At 46.5% G+C, this 23637-nt stretch overlaps 1 protein-coding gene across 7 annotated transcripts in view; it reads right to left on the bottom strand.

Annotated features, from left to right (window-relative positions):
- TUT4 (terminal uridylyl transferase 4) overlaps positions 1–23637 on the bottom strand; it is a 2154442-nt gene that overhangs the window by 1539410 nt on the left and 591395 nt on the right. For all 7 annotated transcript variants that reach the window (XR_011291019.1, XM_069642184.1, XM_069642186.1 and 4 more), the window contains exon 15: positions 21149–21299. Coding sequence is in view for 6 of the 7 variants with exons in the window: in XM_069642184.1 (XP_069498285.1) it covers positions 21149–21299 (151 nt within the window). In the remaining variant the exon portion in view is untranslated. The remainder of the gene's footprint in view (positions 1–21148; positions 21300–23637) is intronic.

The raw sequence follows: 23637 nt of genomic DNA, 5'->3' as shown, positions 1-23637 counted from the left end.
GCGAGCAGTGTTAGGAGAATGTGGTGGGTCATGAGAAGGAGCAGCAGCAAATAGATGTTTTAGAACTGCTTGTCCCACCTGTGTATCGGTCTTGGAATGTGTGTCAATGCAGTAGTGCTGAGCTCCATGTAGCTGTTTTGCAAATGCTGTCTAATGGGACACTTAAGATAAAAGCCAGCGTAGCTCCAGTGCTCCTTGTGGAGTGAGCTTTTGGTGTAAAAGGCAGTCTCTTGTTTGATAACGAATAGCACAATTGAATACATCTTATCTGGAGATGGCATTTTTAGAAATGCGGTCCCCTTCTCTGCCTGGTGCTATGGAGACAAACAGTTGATCTGTTTTCCTAAGCTGTCTGGTCTTGTTTACTTAGAAAAGGACCACTCTCCTCACATCCAGTGTGTGGAGTTTTACCTCAGCTGAGCTAGTTTGTCTCTGAAAGAAAGCCGGAAGCTCAATGGATTGGTTCATGTGGAATTTAGAAATTAATTTAGGGGAGAACCTAGGATGAGTACATTAAACCAATGTATCCTTATGTATGATAAAGATGGGTCCTGCACTGACAATACATGCAATTCACCAACTTTTCTTATGGAAGCAATAGCCAACAAGAAGGCAGTCTTGTATGTCAGGTGTTTAAAGCTTGACTTATGCATAGTCTCGAATGGGGGCCCCATGAGCTTTGCTAGTACTACATTGAGGTCCCATCCTGGCGGGGGGTTTGAAATAGGAGGGGGGAGTCTCTTGACTCCCTCCATGAAAGCCTTAATGACCGGAATTTTCCACCACAATACCTTACTCTGAGAGGTGGTATAATCTGATAAAGCTGCCAGGTGAACCTTTATAGAGTTGAATACAAACCCTGAGTCTAACAAGTGGAGCATATAGTTCAGATTGTGTGAAGGAGCACATTCTATGGGGTTTATTTGTTTAGACTGGCACCAAATTACGAATCTCCTCCACTTGACGAAATAACAGTGTCTATTGTTAGGTTTTCTTGCCTCCCGAGGACATCCATACACCGATGTGGTAAATTAAGGTGTCCGAACTCTATGACTTCAGGAGCAATGCTTCCAAGTTCATGGAGTGTGGTAGAGGGTGCACTGTTGTTCCCTCGTGTTGGGTTAACAGGTTGGTTAGTTATGGGAGTTTGATGGGATCGCACATCACCAGTTTGCGCAGATGTGGATACCATGGCTGTCACGCCCACATAGGAACAACTAGGATAAGCGTCATCTGTTCTCTGTGCATCTTGTTCACAATCCTGCTCATTAATGGAGTCGAGGTAAAAGCGCAAGCAAATTTCCCTGACCAGTTCATCCATAGGGCATTCCCCTTGGAGTCTGGCTGGGTGAACCTGGACGCGAAGTCTGGGCATTGCTTATTTTCTCCTGTAGTGAACAAGTCTATTGTGGGGTAACGCCATGTTAGGCAGAATCCTGTGCAGTGCCCTTAGGGACCACTGCACACAATTAAGACTACAAGTGGTAATGCAAGTTCACCTTTGGTACAAGCCTGTACTACACTGTTAAAGTGGTAGCAGTAGCGGAGCAGCCAGACTCATCTCAAGAGTAAATGAGCAGTAGTAGAGATTACACAAAGGACCACAATTACTGTGACTCAAGCGAACACTGACTCAAGGTTTCAGGTAAAAAATATAAGTACATTTATTTTTAACCATCTGTTCACAAAACACTTCACTTCTATAAATTCAAAACCACACGTAAGATACACTACACACAACCAAGTCCACTTGTTTCAGTAAATTCAAGGTAAGTACATTCGGATTTGACAGATCAGTATTGCGATACTAACGCGCACCCGCGGGTAGAAATGCTCACGAAGTTAAAACACACTTTGTACTTTAGAATCTCAAACAAGGGAAAAAGGGTTAAAAATCACAGCAATACTTTTGTCAAGGCAAGGGAATCGGAGGGCTTGTTCAAAGATACAGATTAAAGTCAATAGGCCTGCGCCAGTGTCAATGGAGCAGATGCTCAGTTGCCAAGGATCACACGTTGAACAGTTCAAGATTCGAGATGCCAAGAGTACTTAGATATTGTCAGATGTAAGGAAAAGTTGTAAGAGGGAGGGAAGAAAGAACAAATCTTCTTGGAGGAAAAGGGTTCACCCCGATTCCAGATGGTCAGTCAGAGAGAACGACCAAATGTGCACAGTACCTTATTCCGTTGGAGAAAAGCTGGTGCCACAGCAGTTGTTCCTGGTAGTTCCTGCAGACTCACGGTTCCTGCAGCTTCAGTCGTGGGGACAAGAAGGAGGACGTCTGGAGCGATTTGCACTACCCAGGGATGAGGCCAGTAGCAGCGAAAAAGGCAACGATGAATAAAAGGTGCGCTCCTTTAAATCAGGAGAGGGCTCTTCTGATGGCTATCCGGACCACTACAGCACAACAGTGATTTCGACCGAGCAGAGGATTCTCTTACTGAACAAAGGATGAGCTGGTTGATCCCACCAGGCTCAAGGGAAGAAGACTCCGGACTGGATCTTCTCTTGTCGTTGAAGGGGAGATAGCTCAGGTCTGCAGGAGGGCTTCACCGGGACTCGGGGTTGCAGCAGCTGTCTTCTTCTCCGCTTCTCTTCGGTTCCTTGCAGTTCCAGTGGCGACTGACTTCTAGCGCAAGAGTCCTGCCTTTTATGCCAAAATCCCCCATTCACACAGCCTCGCTGTCAATCACTCAGCAGGGGGGTAGTCCAGCCCGGACAACCACCTCAGCCAATCAACACAAAGTGCGACTTGGGTCTCCAAGGAGACCCTGTGCAGGGGGTGACTACACCCCTCCCTCACATTCAGCCCACCTAGACACCCAGACGCCCGCCAAAAGTCAGCGAAAAAAGGAGTCAAACCTGGTTTTTCACGCAAAGAAAGACCCAAGAAGGATGTTAACAAAAAGAAATGGCGATTAAACCCAACCGGAGCCAAAATTTAATGTTAAGGGAGCAAAACAAAGCTCCAAGAGGCATGGATAAAAAAGGCTAAGAATTAACCCTTTCCAATACTCCATATAAGATGGGGTGTACCGGATCCGTATTTAAAAGTGACTATGTAAAGTTAATGGCAACTTTACCCTTTTCTGGGGGACAGTAGTCAGCCCCAGAAAATGGAGTCGGTGGGAAGTCTAAAAGACAACCCTGTGTCACTGCATTAAAGGTGCAGTGTAACACACACAGAGTGGGGCTACTGAAGTGGTCTACTCCAGAGTCTACAATCACAAAAACAGTTGAAATACACATGGCAAAACACAGGTAATAGTGGAGGAAAAGCTCACACTCTTACCAGGTGGAAAAAATAAACTCCAGAAATCCAGCAAAGCTGCTGAGAGACTCACTAGGTAAGGGAAATTAGCCATAGAATGAGAATTCTCCCTAACACCCCATTGAGAGAAGATGTGGTCTACAACTCCTGAGTCTAGTTGCCACTCATGTTCCTCTGGTAGGGGGATCTCTGCTCAGAGAGTTTGCTAGAGTGTTGAGTACCCCTGGAACGTGTTGTGAGGATAGGGATCTTCCTTGTCTGAGTGCCCATTTCCATATTTTCTGTGCCAACCTGGACAGACTTGGCGAGTGTGTACCCTCCTGTTTGTTGATGTAGCAGATGTGAACCGACTGGTTGGTCAGTTGCACTTCAAATGCTTGGAGTTCTTTGAGTACTGCTAATAGTTCCAGCAGGTTGATCTGGTTCTGTGCAGTGACTTGGGTCCACAGACCATGTGCTGTGTGGTGAAGATAATGAGCCCCCCACCCGGAGAGTGACGCGTCTGTTGTGACTGTTTTCTGTGTGCTGGGAGCATTGAAATATGAAAATAGGCATCTTTCATATCCAATGTTGCCATGTAATCCCCCTGTTTTAGCAGGGGAATTACTTCTTGTAGCGCTGTCATGCGGAACTTTTGTGGCTTTACATAAGTGTTCGCAGGGCGCAAGTCCAATACTGGGCGCATTGTAAGATCTTTCTTTGGTACAAGGAAGTATGTTGAATAAATACCCTTGTTTACCTCATTGTACAATCTTGATGGTTCCCTTGAGGAGCGGCGCGTTGACCTCTTCTATTAAGAGAAGTTCTTCTTTTGATGTTTCTCTTTGGCACAGAGGGAGGTTTGATGGTGTTCCTAGGAGCTCCAGGCAATAACCTCCCGCTACTATTGAGAACTCCCACTTGTCCGTGGTTATTCCCTCCCATGCGTGGGTTTGAATTTCGTTCCTCTACTGGGGAGGCGACCAGTAGCAGGATGTCATTGTTTGGGAGGTGTGCCTCCACCTCTGGAAGTGGAGGCTCTCCCCCGGCCACATGACCTGCTCTGGCCTCTAGGATAGCCCTGGGACGCTTGACTCCGGTTGCTGTTCCATGAAGAATTTTGGTTTTGTCCATAGCCGGAACCTCTTTGGGAGTTTTGTCAGCGAAAACAAAGAAAATTGTTTCCGCCCCTCTGCCCAGTTTGTTTATTGGTAAGTTGGGCAAGAGATTTGAGAGTTTCATACTCCTCTTTAGCCGACTTCAGAGCATCTTCCACTGCTTTGCCGAATAGCACATTTGGTTCACTGGCATGTTGAGCAGCGCTGCCTGTGTCTCCAGTTTGAAACCGGATTGGGGAAGCCAAGCATGGCGCTTGAGAATGGTTCCTTCTGCAATTATGCATCCGGAATTGTCTGCAGCGTCGAGGTTATTCTTTGACAGACTGCTGGCAGTAGCTTTGCCTTCAGCTGCTACAAGGGCAGGTTTACTTCTTAGAGACTCTGGAGCAGAATCATCAAGGGCCGTCATTTTGTCCCATTTGTTGCAGTCATAGCTCGCCAACAGTGTGGAATTGTTGGCGATCCGTCGCTTGGTACGCTGCCGAAGTTTCCACCTTCCTACCCATGGTGTAGAGCTTCTTGCTCTCCTTGTCTGGGGGAGTTTCTGAAGAGGCTAGAGGTTTACCCACCCTCTTCTGGCTAGTTGTGACTACTAGTGAATCTGGCTTAAGCTGTCCTCCGATATATAAGGGATCAGATAGTGCTGGCTGGAATACTTTCTCTATTCGCAGATTGACTGCCCTGGTTTGATTGGGAGTTTCAAGAAAGGGTTGGATCCTCCTTTGAACTGACTACGGTATAAACTGGGTGGCTGCTTTTTTTGTCCCCAAGGATATCCTCTGCAAAATCTTTGTCCTGCTGAGTTTCGTGGGTCTCAATTCCGAAATGCTCAGCTGCTCCGATTAAGAACTGGCTGATTATGCCAGGTAAGGGGGAGTCTTGTGGAATTGGAGAGTCTATAGTGTAAACCTCTGACTCATCGTCATTATTATCATCACCATCATCTCCATCATAGTATTCATCATCCTCCTGATCTCCCTCTGTGTCTGCATGCATGTCCTAAAGGTCTGCAGTGCGAGACCTCTTATTTGGAGGCTGGGATGAAGACAGGGGCTGCATAGTCGAAGACCTGGGTTGAGAGCTTGAGGCCTGATCAGTTGGAGGTGTATTTTGAAAATCTTCTAAAGCATTAGGATTTTTTTCAAAGAAATCGGCCAAGAAAGAAATTCTAGACATAACTCTCTCTGTCTTCTGATGACCACTTAGCTGAGCTGGGGAAGACCCCAGACTAAGGTACAGTAGGTGTTTGGGTTAGCTAATTATGTAGGGCCTCACTTAATGGGCCCTCCCCCTCATCTAGTGGGACATACTCCCCCCTCCTCTTGTAGGGTAGTTACAGCATTCTCCACCCTCTGAGACTTTTCCTTATAGATTTTGTTTTTCTGGGACTTGTCCTTATGATTTGGACTCTTAGAGGAAGATTTTTTTGGAATTAGAACCTCTAATAAGGGTTTCTGGGACATGTTTTTTGAATCAGGTGTGATAACCCTGAAACTGTAGGCTCCCCTATCGGTTTCAATGAAACGTGTCGAGTTTCGGCACTGGGAAGGACCTCTGCCGCGTCAGCCAACGTTCGGCTGTATACTTTTTATGGATGGCGTCTTTTGTTTCATGGGGCCTGTCATGAGGCGACCGTGACTTGGAGTGCCCAGAGGACACGGAATCCATCGGTCTGCCCCTAGACGCCGAATCTCGGCATTTGTCTGGCAGAGCCGACACATCGCTGTGGGTTGTGTGTTTAGTGTGGGAAGAAGTAGTGCTCTTGCTGCCGGGTGTAGTTCCCACAACAGAGCCGCCGGCCTGTCTCCCAGGGTCAGGGGCTAGCACTTGGGAACGTGACTGTTTCCTGTCTCCCTCATCTGAAAATGTGGCGGCGCTGCTGTCACTGGAGGCTCCCTCCACGTACATGGCAGCCTAAGGGGAGGAAAAATACATAGTATGTCCGCCTCCCACTCTCCCTACTGTAAGGGCCTAGGACCGTTGGGCCTTCCAAGGCTGGAAGGGGTCAGTCGAAAGGTGACTTTGTACGACGGAGGCTTGTCCTTGTTCTTCGCTGCGTCGAGAGCACAGCGTCGGGCGTAAAAGGACAGAAAGAGAAACTATCTTTTAAACTTTGCATTAGCAAATGGCGTTAGCCAATATTGAACCCTCTTAATGCGACCGCTCACGATGGCTGGCACGCCCCGTGGAGGTCCCTTTTCAAGTTTCGGGAACAACAACTGTAATACTCAGCAGCTTCCATGTCGGCCTATGCATAGCATTCCTCCTCCTATTCCTCCTCCTCCTATTCCTCCTCCTCCTCCTCCTCGTCGTCCTCCTCCTCCTCCTCCTCATCCTCCTCATCCTCCTCCTCTCGAAACTCAAAAAGGGACGTCCTCCTGTTTTCGAAACTCAAAAAGGGACGTCAACAGGGTGTGCCAGTAATAATATTCCTAGTGTGACATTCAATGTACCCATGGTCCGTCACGGGTCGAGGTCCCTCAGATTGTTTTGTTTCTGACATGAGGTAGCACGAGTAAAGATGTATTGAATTGTATTTTGTTAGTTATATAGCGCTCTTTCCTCACTTGTGTGGCCCCAGTGCGCTTTTTCCTAGGTTGAAAGCCCTTGGTGACCGTAGTCTATGTCGTTGGAGCATTCTAGGGGACAGTTTACGGGATGCGTGTGTGCATGTTGCCGTTCTAGTACTTGGGCGGCTGGCAAGGCTCGACTAAGCAGCCCGTAAGACATCAGATACATGGGTGGGTGCTGTTGAGGGTTGGAGATAAATTAGTATTGTTGAGAGAGTTTATGTGGGTCAGCTTTACAAGTTTCCTTTCAGGTAGTGGTTGCTGCATGCTAGTGAATAGAGGTGTTAAGGTATGTCAGGAGTTTCAGTCTGGACGGTAATAAAGCAGATTATAGTAGATAAATCCAGAAAACATCAATGCATCTTATACTCCACAGGGGAGGAAGGGTGGGCACATGTGAATCCAAGCAGATACAAGCATCAGAAATACAATTACGGTGAGTAATGTATCCCTTCTGAGGCTTGTGGATAGATTAGCAAGCAGTTTCTGGAGATGGGATGTGAGAAGGTATAGCAGCAAATAGATGTTTTAGCACTGCTTGCCCCACCTGTGAATCTGCTTTAGAATGTGTGTCAATGCAGTAATGCTGATTAAAAGTATGTATGGCACTCCATGTAGCTGCTTTGCAAATGGCGTCCAGCGGGACGTTTGTAATGAAGACCAAAATGGCTCCTATAACCCAGGTCGAGTGAGCTCTTGGTGTGAAAGGCAGAGCTGTGTTTGATAGGGAGTAGCAGAGCTGTATGCATTTCACTATCCATCTGGAGATGGTGTTTTTTTAAACGTGATCACCTTCCCTGCCAAGTGCTATGGAGACAAACAGTTGGTCTGTTTTTCTTAGCAGTTTTGTTTTGTTTATATAGTAAAGAACCACTCTCCTTACATCTAGTGTATGGTGGTTTTTCTCAGCTGAGTTTGAAGGGTTTCGAAAGAAAGTGGGTAGGTTAATGAACTGGTTAACATGGAACTTCGATATGAACTTAGGTGAAACCCTAGGGTGTGTTCTTAGTACCAACTTGTCTTTGTGGATAACATAGAAATGGTCTTGCACTGACAAAACTTGTAGTACACTGACTCTTCTCAAGGAGGTGATGTCCACCAGAAAAGCCGTTTTCGTATGTTAGGTGTTTAAAGCTACATTTGTGCATAGACTCAAAGGGAGGACCTATGAGCTTTGAGAGCATCCATTTAGATCCCACCCTGGAGGTGGGTTTGAAATAAGTGGGTAGGGGGATAAAGCCTTTTTACTCCCTCCATGAACGCCTTAACAGGGACTTTCCACCAGGACACCTTGTTATGATAAGTGATGTACGCGGATAGAACCGCTAGGTGAACTTTGGTGGAGTTTCAATACTAGGCCAGAGTTTAATAAGTGGAGCATGTAATGCAGAATGTGTGATGGAGTACATTCGATAGGGTTTACATTTTTTGACTGGCACCATATTACAAATCTTTTCTATTTGTTAAGTGTCTAGTGTTTCGTTTACGTGCCTCTTTGAATATTTTCATACACCTTTGAGGTAGTTTTAAATGACAAAACTCTGACTTCTGGAGCCAAGCTGCCAAGAGGATGCGGGTGTAATGCTGTCCCCCCATGTTGGGTGAGCATTTCGAAGGGACACGGGAGCGTGATTGGATTGCACATCGCCAGTTTGCGCAGATGCAGAAACCAAGGTTGTCTCGCTCACGCAGGAGCAACAAAGATTACAGTTACTTGTTCCTGGTCCATCTTGTGCACCATCCTGCTCAGGAGCGGTGTTGGGGGAAAAGCATAAGCAAATTTCCCTGACCAGCTCATCCACAGGGCATTCCCCTTGGATCTGGGTTGGGGAAACCTAGATGTGAGGTCTGGGCATTGCGTGTTTAGGCTTGTGGAGAACAAGTCCAAAGGAGGATAGTCCCAGAGGGAAAAGATATTGTTTAAATGTCTCTGCTGAGCTGCCGCTCGTGCTCTTCGGGTAGGGGATCTCTACTTAGCGAGTCTGTTCGAGAATTGAGTTCCCCTGGAATGTGTTGAGACAAAAGGAACATGTTCCGCTTGGGTGCCCACTTACACATTTTTTGGGCTAGCCTGGACAGACTTGGAGAGTGTGCGCCTCCCTGCTTGTTTATGTAAAACATGGCAGTGGTGTTGTCTGACCTGTTAGATGCACTTGAAAGGTTTGTAGGGCTTTGAACACTGCTAGCAGCTCCAAAAGGTTTATGTGATTCGGGGCTGTGATCTGTGTCCACAGGCCATGCGCTGTGTGGTGAAGCTAATGGGCTTGCAAAATGCAATTTGAGGAGCGGGCACCACTTAATTGTTCAGAAGAACAAGTTACTTCTTACCTTGTAACGTTCTTTCGACGGGATGTTCCTCCGACGTATTCCTCATCTTAGATATATCCTTCCAGCTCTGCTGGCCTCGGAAAAAATTTTCTCCAGAGGGCGCTGCGCGTCGACGTCCCTCGAGTCGATGACCCTCGACAGCCGCCGTATCGACGCTCGACGTCATCTTGCCTATAAAGGCCGCGCGCAGCGTCCGTTGCTCAGTTCCGTTTTGTAGCCCACAGTATTACTGTCTGGACTAGACTAATCACCCTGAAGGAGCGTAAGCTGCAACAACAAGGGAAGTAGAACTGCGGGGATGGATGGGAGGGTCGATGAGGAATACGTCGGAGGAACATCCCGTCGAAAGAACGTTACAAGGTAAGAAGTAACTTGTTCTTCGAAGGGATTGTGTCCTCCGACGTATTCCTCATCTTAGATAGGCTCCCATAGCAGTATTCTATATTTGGAGGAGGGAGTACTGACTTCACGCTGTCTTCTATTGATGAATAGAATGTAGTACAGCCCTTCCAAACCTAGTCTCTTGACTAGAGGAGGAATCCAGATTGTAAAAACGTGTAAAGGTATGGACAGACGACCATGTAGCGGCCACACATATGTCTTTAATCGGCACGCCTCTTTTGAGGGCCGATGAAGCTGCAATACCTCTGGTCGAATGAGCCCTAAGGTTTTGAGGGGGCTCTTTCCCTGCCAGTTTATAACATTCCAGAATGGCTAGAATGATCCATCTGGAAATGGTCTGCTTAGTTATTGGTAACCCCAGCTTGTGACCTGTGTAGCCTACAAATAGCTGGTCTGCCTGTCTTATCCTGGCTAGTCTATTAATATAAAAACTTAAAACCCTCCTAGGGTCTAGTCTGTGTAACCTCTCTTCCTCTTTCCCCGGGTGAGGAGGAGGATAGAAAGATGGTAGGGTAATCTTCTGAGAGATATGGAATTCAGAGACTACCTTTGGGAGGAAATTAGGCTTCACTTGCAGGACAACTTTGTCTTTGTGAAAGATTGTATGAGGGGGTTTACAAGAAAGAGCTTGTAATTCGCTCACCCTTTTAGCAGATGTAAGTGCTATTAATAAAACAGTCTTAAGGGTAAGGAATCTTAACGAACAAGAATGGAGAGGTTCGAAAGGTGTACCCATCAGGAAAGTTAATACCAAGTTTAAATCCCATAGGGGAACTTGGAATGGTCTTGGGGGATAAACATTGGTTAACCCCTTTAGAAACTGTATTACCAAGGGTAATTTGAAATAGGATGGTTCCTCCGCAGTACGCTTAAAGATAGATAGCGCTGCGAGATAGCCCTTAATGGTGCCAACTTGAAGGCCTGAATTTGCTAAATATAGTAGGAAGGACAAAACCATTGGTGTACCACATGAAAATGGGTCGATATTCTGTTCTCTACACCAGCTGCAAAATCTGTTCCAACGGCAGCGGTATAAAGATTTTGTTGCTGGCCTCCTTGCCGAAAGCAACACCTCCATAACATCATCAGGGAGGTCCCAATCCTTGTACCTCATCCGTTCAGAAGCCAAGCGTGAAGGTTGAGGGTTTTGATGTCTGGATGGAGAACCTGACCTCCCTTCTGTGAGAGTAGGTTCTCTCTGAGAGGAAGTCGAATTGGAGGGCAGATGGACAAGTCTAGAAGGTCCGGGTACCACGTTCTCCTGGCCCAATCCGGGGCAATTAGGATCATGGTTCGCCGGAATCTTCTCAACCTCCTGATCATTTGAGGAATGACAGGGACCGGTGGGAACGCGTACAGAAGCGGAAACTCCCAGTCCACTATGAACGCGTCTCCCAGAGCTCCTCTCGGAGGAAATTCCCTTGAGCAGAACAGGTCGCATTTCCTGTTTAGGCTGGTGGCGAACAGATCTACCTGAGGGGTTCCCCAAAGGGTGAAGATCTCTTGAAGGACTTCCTGAGCTAGCTCCCACTCGTGGGAGACTGTGTTCTGCCTGCTCAGAGCGTCCGCTGTCAAGTTCTTCTCTCCGGCTAGGTGAACTGCCGATAGAGAGATTCCTTCTTGGATTGCCCAAAACCAGAGCTGCATCGCCTCTCTGCACAGGGGTAGTGATCCTACGCCTCCTCTTTTGTTGAGGTAATGCATGGCCACCTTGTTGTCCGTCATTATCAGGACGTTCTTCCCTTGTACAACTGGCAGGAAAGCCTTCAACGCAAGTTTGATGGCTCTCAGCTCTAACAGGTTGATGTGTAGTCTGGACTCCGATGGAGACCAACGACCGCTGATGGTCAAGTCGTTGGCGTGGGCTCCCCACCCCGTGAGTGAGGCATCCGTGACTACTGTTATCTCCGGCCAGGGTTGCCAAAACTGTTCTCCTTTCAGAATGTTCTCCTGACAGGCCCACCACTGAAGGTCTCGAGCCACCCTGCCGGGAACCTGAAGAAGATTTGTCATTCTCCCTGAGAATTGTGACCACTGAGTCCTCAGTGCCCACTGGAGGGATCTCATTCTCAGGCGAGCCTCTGGCACAAGGAAAATGCAGGATGCCATGAGGCCTAGCAACCTCAAAAAGTCGAAAGCTGGGAGACGTTGGGCATGTTGGAACTTGGTAACCATCTGTAGAATATCTTGAGCCCTCACCTCTGGTGGCGAGGCTTTTCCCAGGGAAGTATCCAGGATCGCTCCTATGAACTGGAGTCTCTGCGATGGTATCATTTGAGACTTCTTTGAATTGAGGGAGAAGCCCAGCTTGTGAAGGGAGTAGCACACGTGATTTAGCTGGATCTGAGCTTGCTCTGGAGAAACAGCTCTGATCAGCCAATCGTCCAGGTAGGGGTAGACGTGAATCCCTTCCCTCCTTAGACTTGCAGCCACTACCGACATTAACTTGGTGAAGACCCTCGGGGCGGAGGTCAGCCCAAAAGGCAGTACTCGAAATTGATAGTGAGAGTTGCCAATTGCGAACCTCAGGTATTTCCTGTGTTTGAGATGGATAGGCACATGGAAATAAGCGTCCTGAAGGTCCAGAGATACCAACCAATCCTGAAACTGAAGGGCCTGGAGGATCTGAGAAAGAGTGACCATCTTGAATTTGTCTTTCCTGAGGAATTTGTTCAATTCTCGCAAGTCCAAGATGGGTCTCAGTCCTCCGTCTTTCTTTGGAATGAGAAAGTAAGGGGAGTACCAGCCCTTGTTCCTCTCCGCTACAGGTACCGGTTCTATGGCACCTTTCTCTAGCAGGTCTATAATTTCCTGCAAGAGGAGCGGATCTGGAGCTTTCTGAGAGCTGATCCCCGGTGGATGACTCTGAGGAATACGTAGGAAAGGTAGGCAGTAACCTTGGGCAACTGTTTCCAATGCCCAAGCATCTGACGTGATAGCCTGCCATTCCGCCAGATGTTGAGTCAACCTGCCTCCTACAGGTGTCCTGTGAGGGAAGTCCTCAGAATGGTTTTGGGGCGGTTGATGCAGATGCCGAAGGTAAAGAGGCACCTGCTGTTGCTGCGGCTTTAGAATATCTACCCCGTCCACCTCGGGTAGTCCTTCTTTGACCCCTTTGAGCCGGTCGTCCTCTACCTCTTCCGAATGAGGAGTAGAAGCGAAAGGACTTGCCCCTCGCAGAGGTTCCTGTGGGACGAAAAGGAGTCTGACGGATTGCAGCTCCTAGGGATTTTGCTGCTGCTTTTGAAGTTTGCAGTTTCTCTAAACTGTCATCCGCCTTTTTCCCGAACAAAGAAGAGCCATCAAATGGCATGTTCAAGAGCCTGGCTTGCACATCTGGGGCAAAACCCGACTTTCTCAACCAAGCGAACCGCCTGGTTGATGTACTTGCCGCCATTGCTCTGCTGATACTGTCAGCCGAATCAATGCCCGTCTGGAGGGATTCGCACATAGCGTCTTTACCGTCCTGTATAATATTCAGGAACGCATCCCTTTCTTCTCCCTCCGGGATGCAGTCAGCCGCTGTAGAAGCACACTCCCAAAGTGTATGGCTGAACCTAGCAAGGGTGCAAGTAGCATTAACAGACTTTAACGCCATGCTACATGCTGAAAAGACTTTCTTAGCCATAGCATCATATTTTTTATCGTCCCTGTCCTGTGGGACAGTAGGATAAGCCGTCTTGACGTCGGTAGAGGATGCTGCTTGTACCACCAGACTTTCTGGGGATGGATGTTTAGACAAGAACTCTGGGTCAGTGGAAGATACCCTGTACTTTGCAGACAGTTTCTTATTTACTGCTGGTATTACATCTGGGGTTTCCCAGTTTGTCATGATCTTTCTCTGAAGAGCTTTATGAAAGGGCACCACTGGATCCTCTTGTGGGCCTTTGTCAAGAATATCCGTGAGGTCATCTTGCTGGAAAGATTGTGAAGGTGTAGACCACCCCATGAACTCTGTAATCCTGGCCATTAAGGCTCTGTAGGGGGTTTCAGCATGCTCCCCCGGGTCTGGCTTAGCAAAATCCACCTCAGGGGAAGTGTCTAACCCACTTGCCTCATGTAAAGAATCATGAAGATCCTTTAATCTGCGCTCTTCAGAGGAAAATTCCTCTCTCACTGGTGTTACATGTCCCTGTAACTCAAATGTGTCTTGTTCGGACAAATCACCCTCTTCTAAAATTGAGGATATAGTTCTCAATTGTTCTGAACTAATAAAGGGAGTAAATCCCATTTCCAAGGCAGAGGGTGCTGAACTTGTCATTATTGGCCTCGAAAACGTCGATGTCGTCGACGCCGACGTCGAAGGCTTCGAGCGTGGCGTCGAAAACAGAGGTGGAGGCCTCGAGGACCTCGACAGAATTGGAATTTTACTCGACAATATCGACGCCATCGACGTCGAGGGCCTGGGGATCGTCACTGGATGTGTGGTCACCGTGACTTTTCTCGGCGTCGACGCCGGTGTCGAGGCCGGCGTCGAGTCGACAGACCTGTGTGTCGAAGGTCCCCTCGACAACGGCGTCGAAGACCTCGACGTCAACGGAACCTTCGAGGAAGGTTTGGAGGTCATGGTCCTACTCGAGGGTTCGAGACGCGCTCGAGAGGTTTCTTTCGCCGGGTACTGCGACTTGCGGCGTTTTTGACCTTCGGGTCTTTCGACCAGAGCATCGCTCTCGGCAGTCTTCGAGGGGGTCGAGGCCGCTTTCTCGAAGACGCTCATCATATTTTTTCTGAATTCCTCCCATTCAGCCCGGGAACTATGTTTCGTGGGGCAAGGGATTCTTTTTGGCGAAACAGAGGAAGAGGAAGACGGAGAAGGGGATCTTCGACGTCTCCTCTTCGAGTGTTTCGATCTCGAGGAGTGATGAGACCCACTCCGAGACCTGGAGCGTGAATGGTGACGAGGAGACGAATGTCTCGACTTCGTCGAAGAAGAAGAAGCTTTAAAAGTCTTACCTTTCTCCAGCTTCCCCCTACGCTCCTTCAGGGCCTTAGCTGTCATGGACATACAGTCCTCGCACTCCGAACAATGGTATTCGGCTCCCAAGCACCACAGACAATTTCTGTGAGGATCGGTTAACGACATCTTTTTCCCACAATCTCAACATTTTTTGAAGCCGGATCGAGGAGTCGTCGGTTCCGACGAGGAAGCCATCGAGTACGGTATCGAATAACTCGAGGTAAATAGTACTAAGAACTGAGCAACGGTATTCCGAGGCACCGAGTAGCGTGGAAAAACGGAACTGAGCAACGGACGCTGCGCGCGGCCTTTATAGGCAAGATGACGTCGAGCGTCGATACGGCGGCTGTCGAGGGTCATCGACTCGAGGGACGTCGACGCGCAGCGCCCTCTGGAGAAAAAATTTTCCGAGGCCAGCAGAGCTGGAAGGATATATCTAAGATGAGGAATACGTCGGAGGACACAATCCCTTCGAAAGATAATTCTCACTGTTAATATGAATTCCTTTCCTGCGATTGAAGGCGTCATTCAGAATACGTGACGCAAATGGTTCACTGAGCAACTTTTCTCTTTCAGAAGGTAATGAGCATCCAGAAAGTGATGCGTCTGTTTTAACAATAGCTTGCACTGTAGGGTTATGAAATGGCTTTCCCTTTAACAGATTTTTCTTGTCCACCAGCATAGCGCTTGAACTAGAGTTAGCGAAAACCACCAATAGATCGTCCCACTGACTGCTTGCCTGAGACCCCCGTTTTACTAACCACTGTTGCATTGGGCGCATGCGCAACCGTTCGTGCGGGACCAGGTAAATGTATGAAGCCATCATCCCGAGCAAGCGCATTGTTTTGGTACGGTTAGTTGGCTAGATACTGAGATATTTGCTGCAGTATGTTTTGCACTCTTTGGTTTGACGGGAACACTAGCCCTCTTCCGTCGTATGATAGCTACTAATAACTGTTTGGTTTTGCTTGGAACGAGACTTGATTTTTTTCTCGTTGATTGAGAATCCCAACTCGAACAGACGATTGATTGTCCTTTGGGTATTTGGCTTGCAAATTTGAGGGGATTCCCCTGTTATTAGCCAGTTGTCCAGATAAGGGTACACTGGGATTGATTCTCTGCATAGGTGCACCGCTAATACCTTGGTGAATACCTTGGAGCGGAGGCTATGCCGAAGGGTAGCACCTTGAATCGGTAGTGGTGATTCGTTTTTTTGAAATGCAAGTGCCATGTAATCCCCTTATTTCATCAGTGGGATTACTTCTTGTAGCGTTGTCGTGCAGAATTTCTAAGGCTTGACATAAGTGTTCACTGGGCGCAGGTCTAGGACAGGGCGCGTTGTCAGGTCTTTCATAGGCATAGGGAAGTACATTGACTAGATACTCTCGTTTACCTGGTTTGCCGGGATGAATTCTATGACGTCCTTTAGCAGCAGTGCTTTCACCTCTTTCAGCAGGATGCGCTGTTCTTCTTGCGTTGTTCGGCTTGGCGAGTGTTTGGGTGGTGTTTGTATGAGTTCTATGCACTAGCCTCCCGCCATAGCGGAAAGTATCCACTTGTCTGACGTTATCCCCTCCCATGCTTGGGTTAAATGAGAAATGCAACCTCATACTGGAGAAACATGGGAGGGGACCTGTAGCGGGTGGTCATTGCTCTGGTGGGGTTGTTACGAGGATAGCCCCTGCGAGGAACCCCAGAGTGAATTCATCCCACCTTGGTTGTAGTTGGAGGACTGCTAGGAGTTGTGTCTTCTAATAAAGCATGTATTAAACCTGCCTCTCTGCACAAAGAGTTTGTTTGTGAATTGTCCCAGGGATTTGAGAGTGTCATACTCCTCTTTAGCACTTTTTTGTGCGTCCTGGACCGCTTTACCAAATAATTGGTTAGGCTCAATTGGCATATTTAAGAGGGTGGCTTGGGTTTCCAGCTTGAAACCCGATTGCCGTAGCCATGCATGGCATTGATGAGGGTACCCTCAGATACTATCCGGCCTGCATTGTCTGCTACAACTGATCGTTTTTTAAGATGTAGCTTGCCACCTGTTTACCTTCAGCTACTATTTGTAAAAGCTGTGTCTTTAGAGGTTCTGGGGCTGAGTTCATCTGTTGCGAGATCTCGTCCCAATTGTGGCAATTATAACTTGCCAGTAGCGGAATGCTGTTGGCTATCCTCACTTGGTAAGCAGCCGAGGAAGCTACTTTCCTGCCTAGGGTGTACATCTTTTTGGTCGCTTTGTCAGCAAGGGCTTCGGCAGAGCCTAAAGGTGTGCCAGCTCTCTTCCTTGTGGTAGTCACTACTAGAGAGTCAGGCTTTAGCTGCCCCCTAATGTACAATGGGGCTGGTCTAAACATTTTCTCAATGCAAGGGCTGACTGCCCTTGTCAGATTGGGGGGAAGTAGAGAAGGCTGAATGTGCCTTTGGATAGATTGGAGAAGTGGAACGAACTGTGCTGCAGATCTCTTATCCTGGATGATGTCCTCTACAAAGTCTTTATCGACTTGTGCCCCTGGGTATTGATTTTAAAGTGTTCTGAAGCTTTTAAAAGAAGATTATATTGCAGCTGGTTATCTACAGGAGAATCAGCCACTGGTTGGTCACTATGGTCTGGAGATTGAATGATGTATTATTGGTCTGTACCTCCCATGTCCCCTCGGTCTCCTTGGTCTGCCAATGAGCCAGGGTTTTGCGAACCTGTAGTGTCAGTTGTATAGGTCCTAAGACACGTTTTAATAGGTAGGGGTACTAGGTGGTGTTACGTCCAGGCAGGCTCTTTTGGCGTTTGGCTGCTTGTTAGCTCCTTCGCCTTGAGGGGGCCCCTGGAGATTGAAAAGTTGATCTGGGTGTTGATCCAGAAGATCAACAAAACTAGACTTTCTCCTCATAACCCTATCAACCTGTTCCGTGGTCCATTGGGAGGAGCTTGGCAATACTGTGGGTGCAGGTGCAGGAAAAGGCTCTGGAGCATGGGGCTGTTTGTGGTGCATTGCCCCTCAGAGGGTGTCCTTAGGGGCAGAGTAGTTCTTATCTATTGAAACATGTGATTTTGAAGATAGGGTTGTGAAAGATTTTGAGTTTTTCTAGGTCATTGCTTTGAGGATGGCGTCAGAGACGTGTTTTAATGAGTTTGCTCATTTTTTAATTTTTAGCATGGGCCATTGACACGTCTTTCAACGCATGTTTGCTGGAACCCGAAGACTTTCCCGATTTGCTCATGGTGTCAGAAACAGACTTTGCTGCAGGCACACTACCACCCTGAGCTATTTTACTCTGGGTGTGTTACTAGCAGGATCTCTGCAGCAGTTATATTAATGCACTTAATCATGTTACTTGAATTGGGAATTGGTGGGAGTGGAACCTTTAACTTTCAGACTTTTCACACAGCTCACCAAGAAATTATTAAGCCCCTAAAGAAATGAATTTCCAATAGCGAGATGCAATTTAAAATTTTGAAAATTTTGAATGTTTTGCTTCAGCTCACTCCTCCCCAGCAAACCAACAGATTAAAGTCGGTCTGTCCAGCACATGAAGGGCTGAGTCTTTGATCGCTCTTTCACTCCTCTACTTTGTCTGTACTTAACCAGAGAATTGACAACAGCATTTGTTTAATGATCCTTTTAACGGATAAACATGACATGCCTGAATGGTTCCAGGCACCAGTCAAAGCAGTACTTCATTGTATTTTGTAGGGAAAATTATTCGGCTTGGAGTGATAAGTCGAAAATTTAAATTTCAGCCAGGATTCAGCCAAATACTTACTCGAAAGCGAATTCTGATTAAGATACGTTGTATATACCATTAGAGCTCAAATTTCACCATACCAAATTATCAAAAAAGCATTGATGCAGAGACCCCAATAGATATTTCATGTAAATGGCAGAAGCAGCCAGATATGTTCCAATTCTTAGTTACCCATGAACAGGATGGTGTATGGTGGTGCACACCGGGCTCCCTGGTGGTGCCTTGCAATTCTTTATGTATTTCTTCATTAAAGCAGACCATGTTGTTAAGCCATAGGCATACTTTTAGATGACTGAAAGTGTTAACAACTACATCTCCTCCCACTGCATCATGCAAGAAGAGATGATAAAAATGGAATGCACAGCAATGGTTAAATATAATAAGCACTGCAATAAAATGCAGCCCATTAACTGATGCGCGTTTGTAAAATATCTTATTCTGGACAATTTGGACAAATTACCATTTGCATCTCCCCTATCACAACGGAGGAGTTCTCTAGAGTAGTCTGCTCTATGAAGGTCGCATCCAAACTGGTTTTTCCCTGTTATTCCAGACCCATTAAGGGCAAAATCTCCACCCTCGCTGTGGCTCTTGCTATGATATGGCATTTATAACGTACCTATATACAAGTGTTTCAAGGTGGGACTTCTGCAACCACTCCTTAGCATCTGGCTCTTTCCCGTCTTCTCTCAAGCACTCCCTTGCTTGTCTTCCCCCCAACTGACCCAACATGCTGAGCTCATTGGTTGTTTACACAACCATCAATCTGGATTGAGAGCATTTGGAGGCACGGAAACTGCTCTCTTGAACACCTGCGAAGAACTGCTTGCAAATCTTGATTCTAACTCTCAGGCTGTTCTCATTCTCCTTGACCACTCTTCTGCCTTTGACACGGTCAAGCATTCTATCCTTATAAAGCGGCGCTAAAATACTCTTGGTATCTCAGACCGGGCACTGGAATGGTTGACCTCACTGACTGCCCTTCCCAGGTTCTCCTTGGCTCCTTCTCCTCCTCCACCACTCTATGTACATGTGGTGTTCCCCAGGGCTCCATCCTCTTGCCTTGCCTTTTCAACATCTACCTTGCAACTCTTGCTCACTGGATATCAGCCTTCGTTCCTCATTTTCAGTGTTATATAGATGACACAAAACTCTTCTTCAAGCTCCCCTCATCATTCCTGACTGTCTGTCTGCTATTCAGTGTTGGTGCTCCTCCAATTATCTCTGTATTAATGCCAGTAAGACCGAGATCCATCCTATCGGGACACCTGCGCCCCATTTAACTCCTGCACTTTGGCCGCCCTCTTTGGGCTCACCTCCCTCTCCTTCCACTGAGGCCAAAGACCTTGGAGTCATCTTTGACTCCTCTCTCTCCTTTACTCCTCACATCTTGGACCTTGCAAAAAGGCCCACTTTCAACTTCACCTCCTTAGAGGCATTCTCCCTTTCCTCACCTTCCCCCAGAAGTTAAACGTCTCTAGAGGTCTGTCCCTCTTCAGCCTAGATTACTTTAACAGCCTAATCCTCAACCTGCCTCTCTTCACTCTGTCCTCTTCAACTAATCCAGAATAGGGCTCCAAGACTTATCCTTCGCTTCAAACCCTGGGACCGTATCTTCCCAGCTTTAAAATCTCTCCACTGGCTCCTGGTTGTTGCAATGATCAAATTCAAGACCCTTTGAATCATCCACAAGGCTGTCTGTGGCCTGGAACCATGCTGCATTCAACTCTCTCGTACCAACTACTCTCCTTCCAGATCCCATCGATTGTCTTGCTCCAACTCTCTGCTGATCAAACGTGTTTTGAAGCAGAGCGCTGGGATGGATCTCTCTCCTTAGCTGGCTCCCTCCTACTTGTTGCCTTTATTATTTATTGTCATTTATCTGTTTCTCCTCTGCTTCGCACTTTCCACTTCTCCCTCCTTCCATGCACATGACCTTTCGTTTCTCTTCCTCCTTCCCTCTCCCCCCTCAAGTGCTAACCATCCCCTCTGAGATTGGCGACCTGGTCCCTCAAGAGTCCTATAGGGTCCTGGTCGTCTGCCCAATCGCCCCCAGGACCCCCCCCCACCCGGCCCTCTGGGCATAACACAGCCTGTCGGGTGTTTTAACTCTGCCCTGCACTTACCTGTCTGGGAGTTAGATATCCCTCTTTTCCTGGGATGTCTCTGCCCTTGCACTCACATGTTGTCTCCCCAAGGGGCACCTCTGGTACTTCCTCCCCTAGCAGACCCTAATAGCACTTACTACCACCCCCTCCTAAAAAAAAAAAAAACCTTTTTTCTTTCCCTTTTTACTGCACTTGCACGCTCCGAATGTCACAAGGCCTAGCAGGACCGATGTTCTTTTCTATTTTATTGATCCTATTGTTCTGCCTTGTTCCCTTCCCTTCCCTTCTCTTGAGCCTTGTGGCGCTATGAAACACTGTCTTGGTGTATAAGCGCCTCATAAATATTCAATAAATAAAAATAAATAAATAAATCCCACAAGGCATAATGCTCCCTTGCCACATTCATCTTTCCCTTTACTACAGTTTCATGACTGGAAACCTCAATCAGTTACAGACAATGCAAAATCTTAATTCAAGTGTCTAAAATGTCACTCACTTACAGCTCCTAAAATGCATTCAAAAAAGTGTGATGTGAAAGACGAGTTAGAGAACAAGGAGGACAATCAACCATTCCAGATACGGTTGAACCAGATCTATGCATTTACAAATTCAAGCACTAGCATTAGCAAAAAAAGAATGTACAGCCCTATGCACTGACGAAATAGGGAGATACTGACCAAAGCATTTCTTGCATACTTTATCAAGAATGTCGCGAAATCGGTTTGTCATTGGTGGCAGTGGTTTTAAATCAATTTTCTTAAAATCTTCAGGACAGTCGTTTTTTGAATGGCCATCCCGTTTGCAGATGCTGCATACTACAGTTGGAGGCTGTGAAAACAATAAGAGCATAACCGTAAAGGACCACTGCCAGGAAAGGACAGGACAAAGCAAATTATACCAACATAAATTAAAACATTCCAAATCGTTTATAGCACTGCAATGAGAAAATGGGCTCGCCATGACAGCATGAAGGTAACCACTGTTCAATATAGACAAGGAAACTAAAGGGGTCACAATGACAGAAGGGATATATTGGTAAGAAAAGCTAACTATTTACATTTTGGTAGGATGCACTGTCCATATCTATCGGTAGCCCACTTAATTGGATTGTTCAGGCTTACAAAAACAAATACGGGAGGGCAGTGGCAAAGGTTAGTAAAGTGTGTCCTTGCTCTTATGGCAAGTCATTGCATGTTGCAACAGCATTAGTATGTTACTCATCTCCTTCAATATATTCAGAAAGAGTAGGGCTAGAGTTCTCAGTAATATGAAATCAGCAGCCCATCAGAGATAATTGGGTCATACCAAAAAAATGTCATTTACCTTAAATCCCAAACAGAGAAAATAGCACAGCCAACTGAACCCTTTTCCCTGAACATGTGGTGGCCATGGTGAAGAGCAACCTACTTCCCATCAGTAAAGCTTTTCAGAAAGATACAATATTCCTCTGCAGATTCCTCATCTCTGAGAAATCATCCTGGCGCTGGTTGAAATGCTTCTCAAAGCCTCTAAGTAGAGCATGCAGCAATCAGACTCTTGCGCTTGAACAGACATCCTTGAAATAACTCAGTTCTACACCCTACCCCCACCTCCGCATGCCTCAGGTCATAGTTGTTTATACTGACTCAACTAAACTGCAGCTCATTTACAAACAATCTTTTGAGGGGTAGATCGTCAGATCGAAAAGGAATCTGTGTCGAGGAATACTATAATCTTCCGAAAGAACATTAGTGAAGTTAAATAACTAATCATGGATACATTTCTTCTCTGAGAAAGATTCCCGAATCTAAAATTAACAGGTGGCAGTGCCGAGTGCAAGGAGGACCATTTAACAGCAGGACAGAGCAACCCAACCAAGCATACTCGCACGCCACAGTGTTTAGATGATAATGGTTGGTACAGCTATGCAAGGACCACCAAGTTGCAACTTGGTAGATGGCCTACAGGAAATTCTCCCTTACCTGTGTAAGAAATGTGTGCCTGACCTATTGCTGAATGAACATCTTTGTTGGCCTTCTGGTACATGCCTGTGAGCCGACTAGTAGCCTATTTTAATACACATCGCATCCAGCTGAGGATAACCCGTTTTGAAATGGCATTGCCTTTCTTGGACATCCTACAAAATGTTGGTCTTCTAGATGAAATTTTGCCACCTTGGGGTTGAATCTTTGAAAGTGCCATTCTGTCTAACATTGTTGACGAGACAGAAAAACACTATCTGGTGGATCGTTTTCTGGTGCAGGAATTCAGAGGGCACTGTGTGTGGAACATATATATATATATATTAAACAAAGTCGTGTTTTGTATGTGGCATTCTTGGGGACTTAATGCCTCGTGATCAGTGAGGTCCGTTGTCAATATTCTTTATTCCATTACCGAATTAATGCAACTATTTCTGGCTCGATAGGTCATCTCGTTCCTGAGATTATCCATCTTTTTTGTTTTTCGGCTTTGTTTTTCGGCATTACGTTTTGGGGCGTTACACCGCCATCTACAGGTCATTTGTACAAAGTGCTCATCATCGCGCATCGAAGCTGAAACATGATCAACACTGGATTAATTTCTATTGCAACATTTTGTAAAGGGCAGGTGTTTCACCCTCATGACATCAAATGGAATTATGCTACAATTTGAAGATGACATTATCCCACCCGAATCAAACCAAAACATCGAAAGCTTAAACATGATCAACATTCTGAAGAAGGAAGATCTCAAGACCATGAAGCTGATAGAATTCAACATGCTTTGAGACAGAACAATGAAAGTGCTGAATAACATAAAGCAAGACTTACTGTTGAAGAAACTGAAACGACTTGGTGTTAAGAGAATTAGTGCTGCTGAAAAACGAAAGAATGAAACTGCAGAAGAAACTCAAGCGAGAGTTACTTATCTGATTATTCGTGCTATTATAAAACAAAGCAATGAACCTGCTGAAGAAACTGAAGTGAGATGTACCAATCAGAGATTTAAAAATCTGAGATTGGAAATCCTGGGTGAAGCCTCGTAGTTGATATTCTCTTTGGAAAACATCAAAAACAAGAGTGGATATTTAAGTCTGAGCAGGGATTGCTGCAACTAAGAAAGCACCTTGAAGGAGAATAAATATAATGGCCAAGCAAGCAAACACTTGAATGGAGCCAGCATAAAAATGGTCCCATAATGGCAC

Source organism: Ambystoma mexicanum, chromosome 1q (genome assembly GCF_040938575.1).
Source record: "Ambystoma mexicanum isolate Mex_15411 chromosome 1q, UKY_AmexF1_1, whole genome shotgun sequence".
NCBI lineage: Eukaryota > Metazoa > Chordata > Amphibia > Caudata > Ambystomatidae > Ambystoma > Ambystoma mexicanum.
This window is presented reverse-complemented; position numbering and strand designations above follow the sequence as displayed.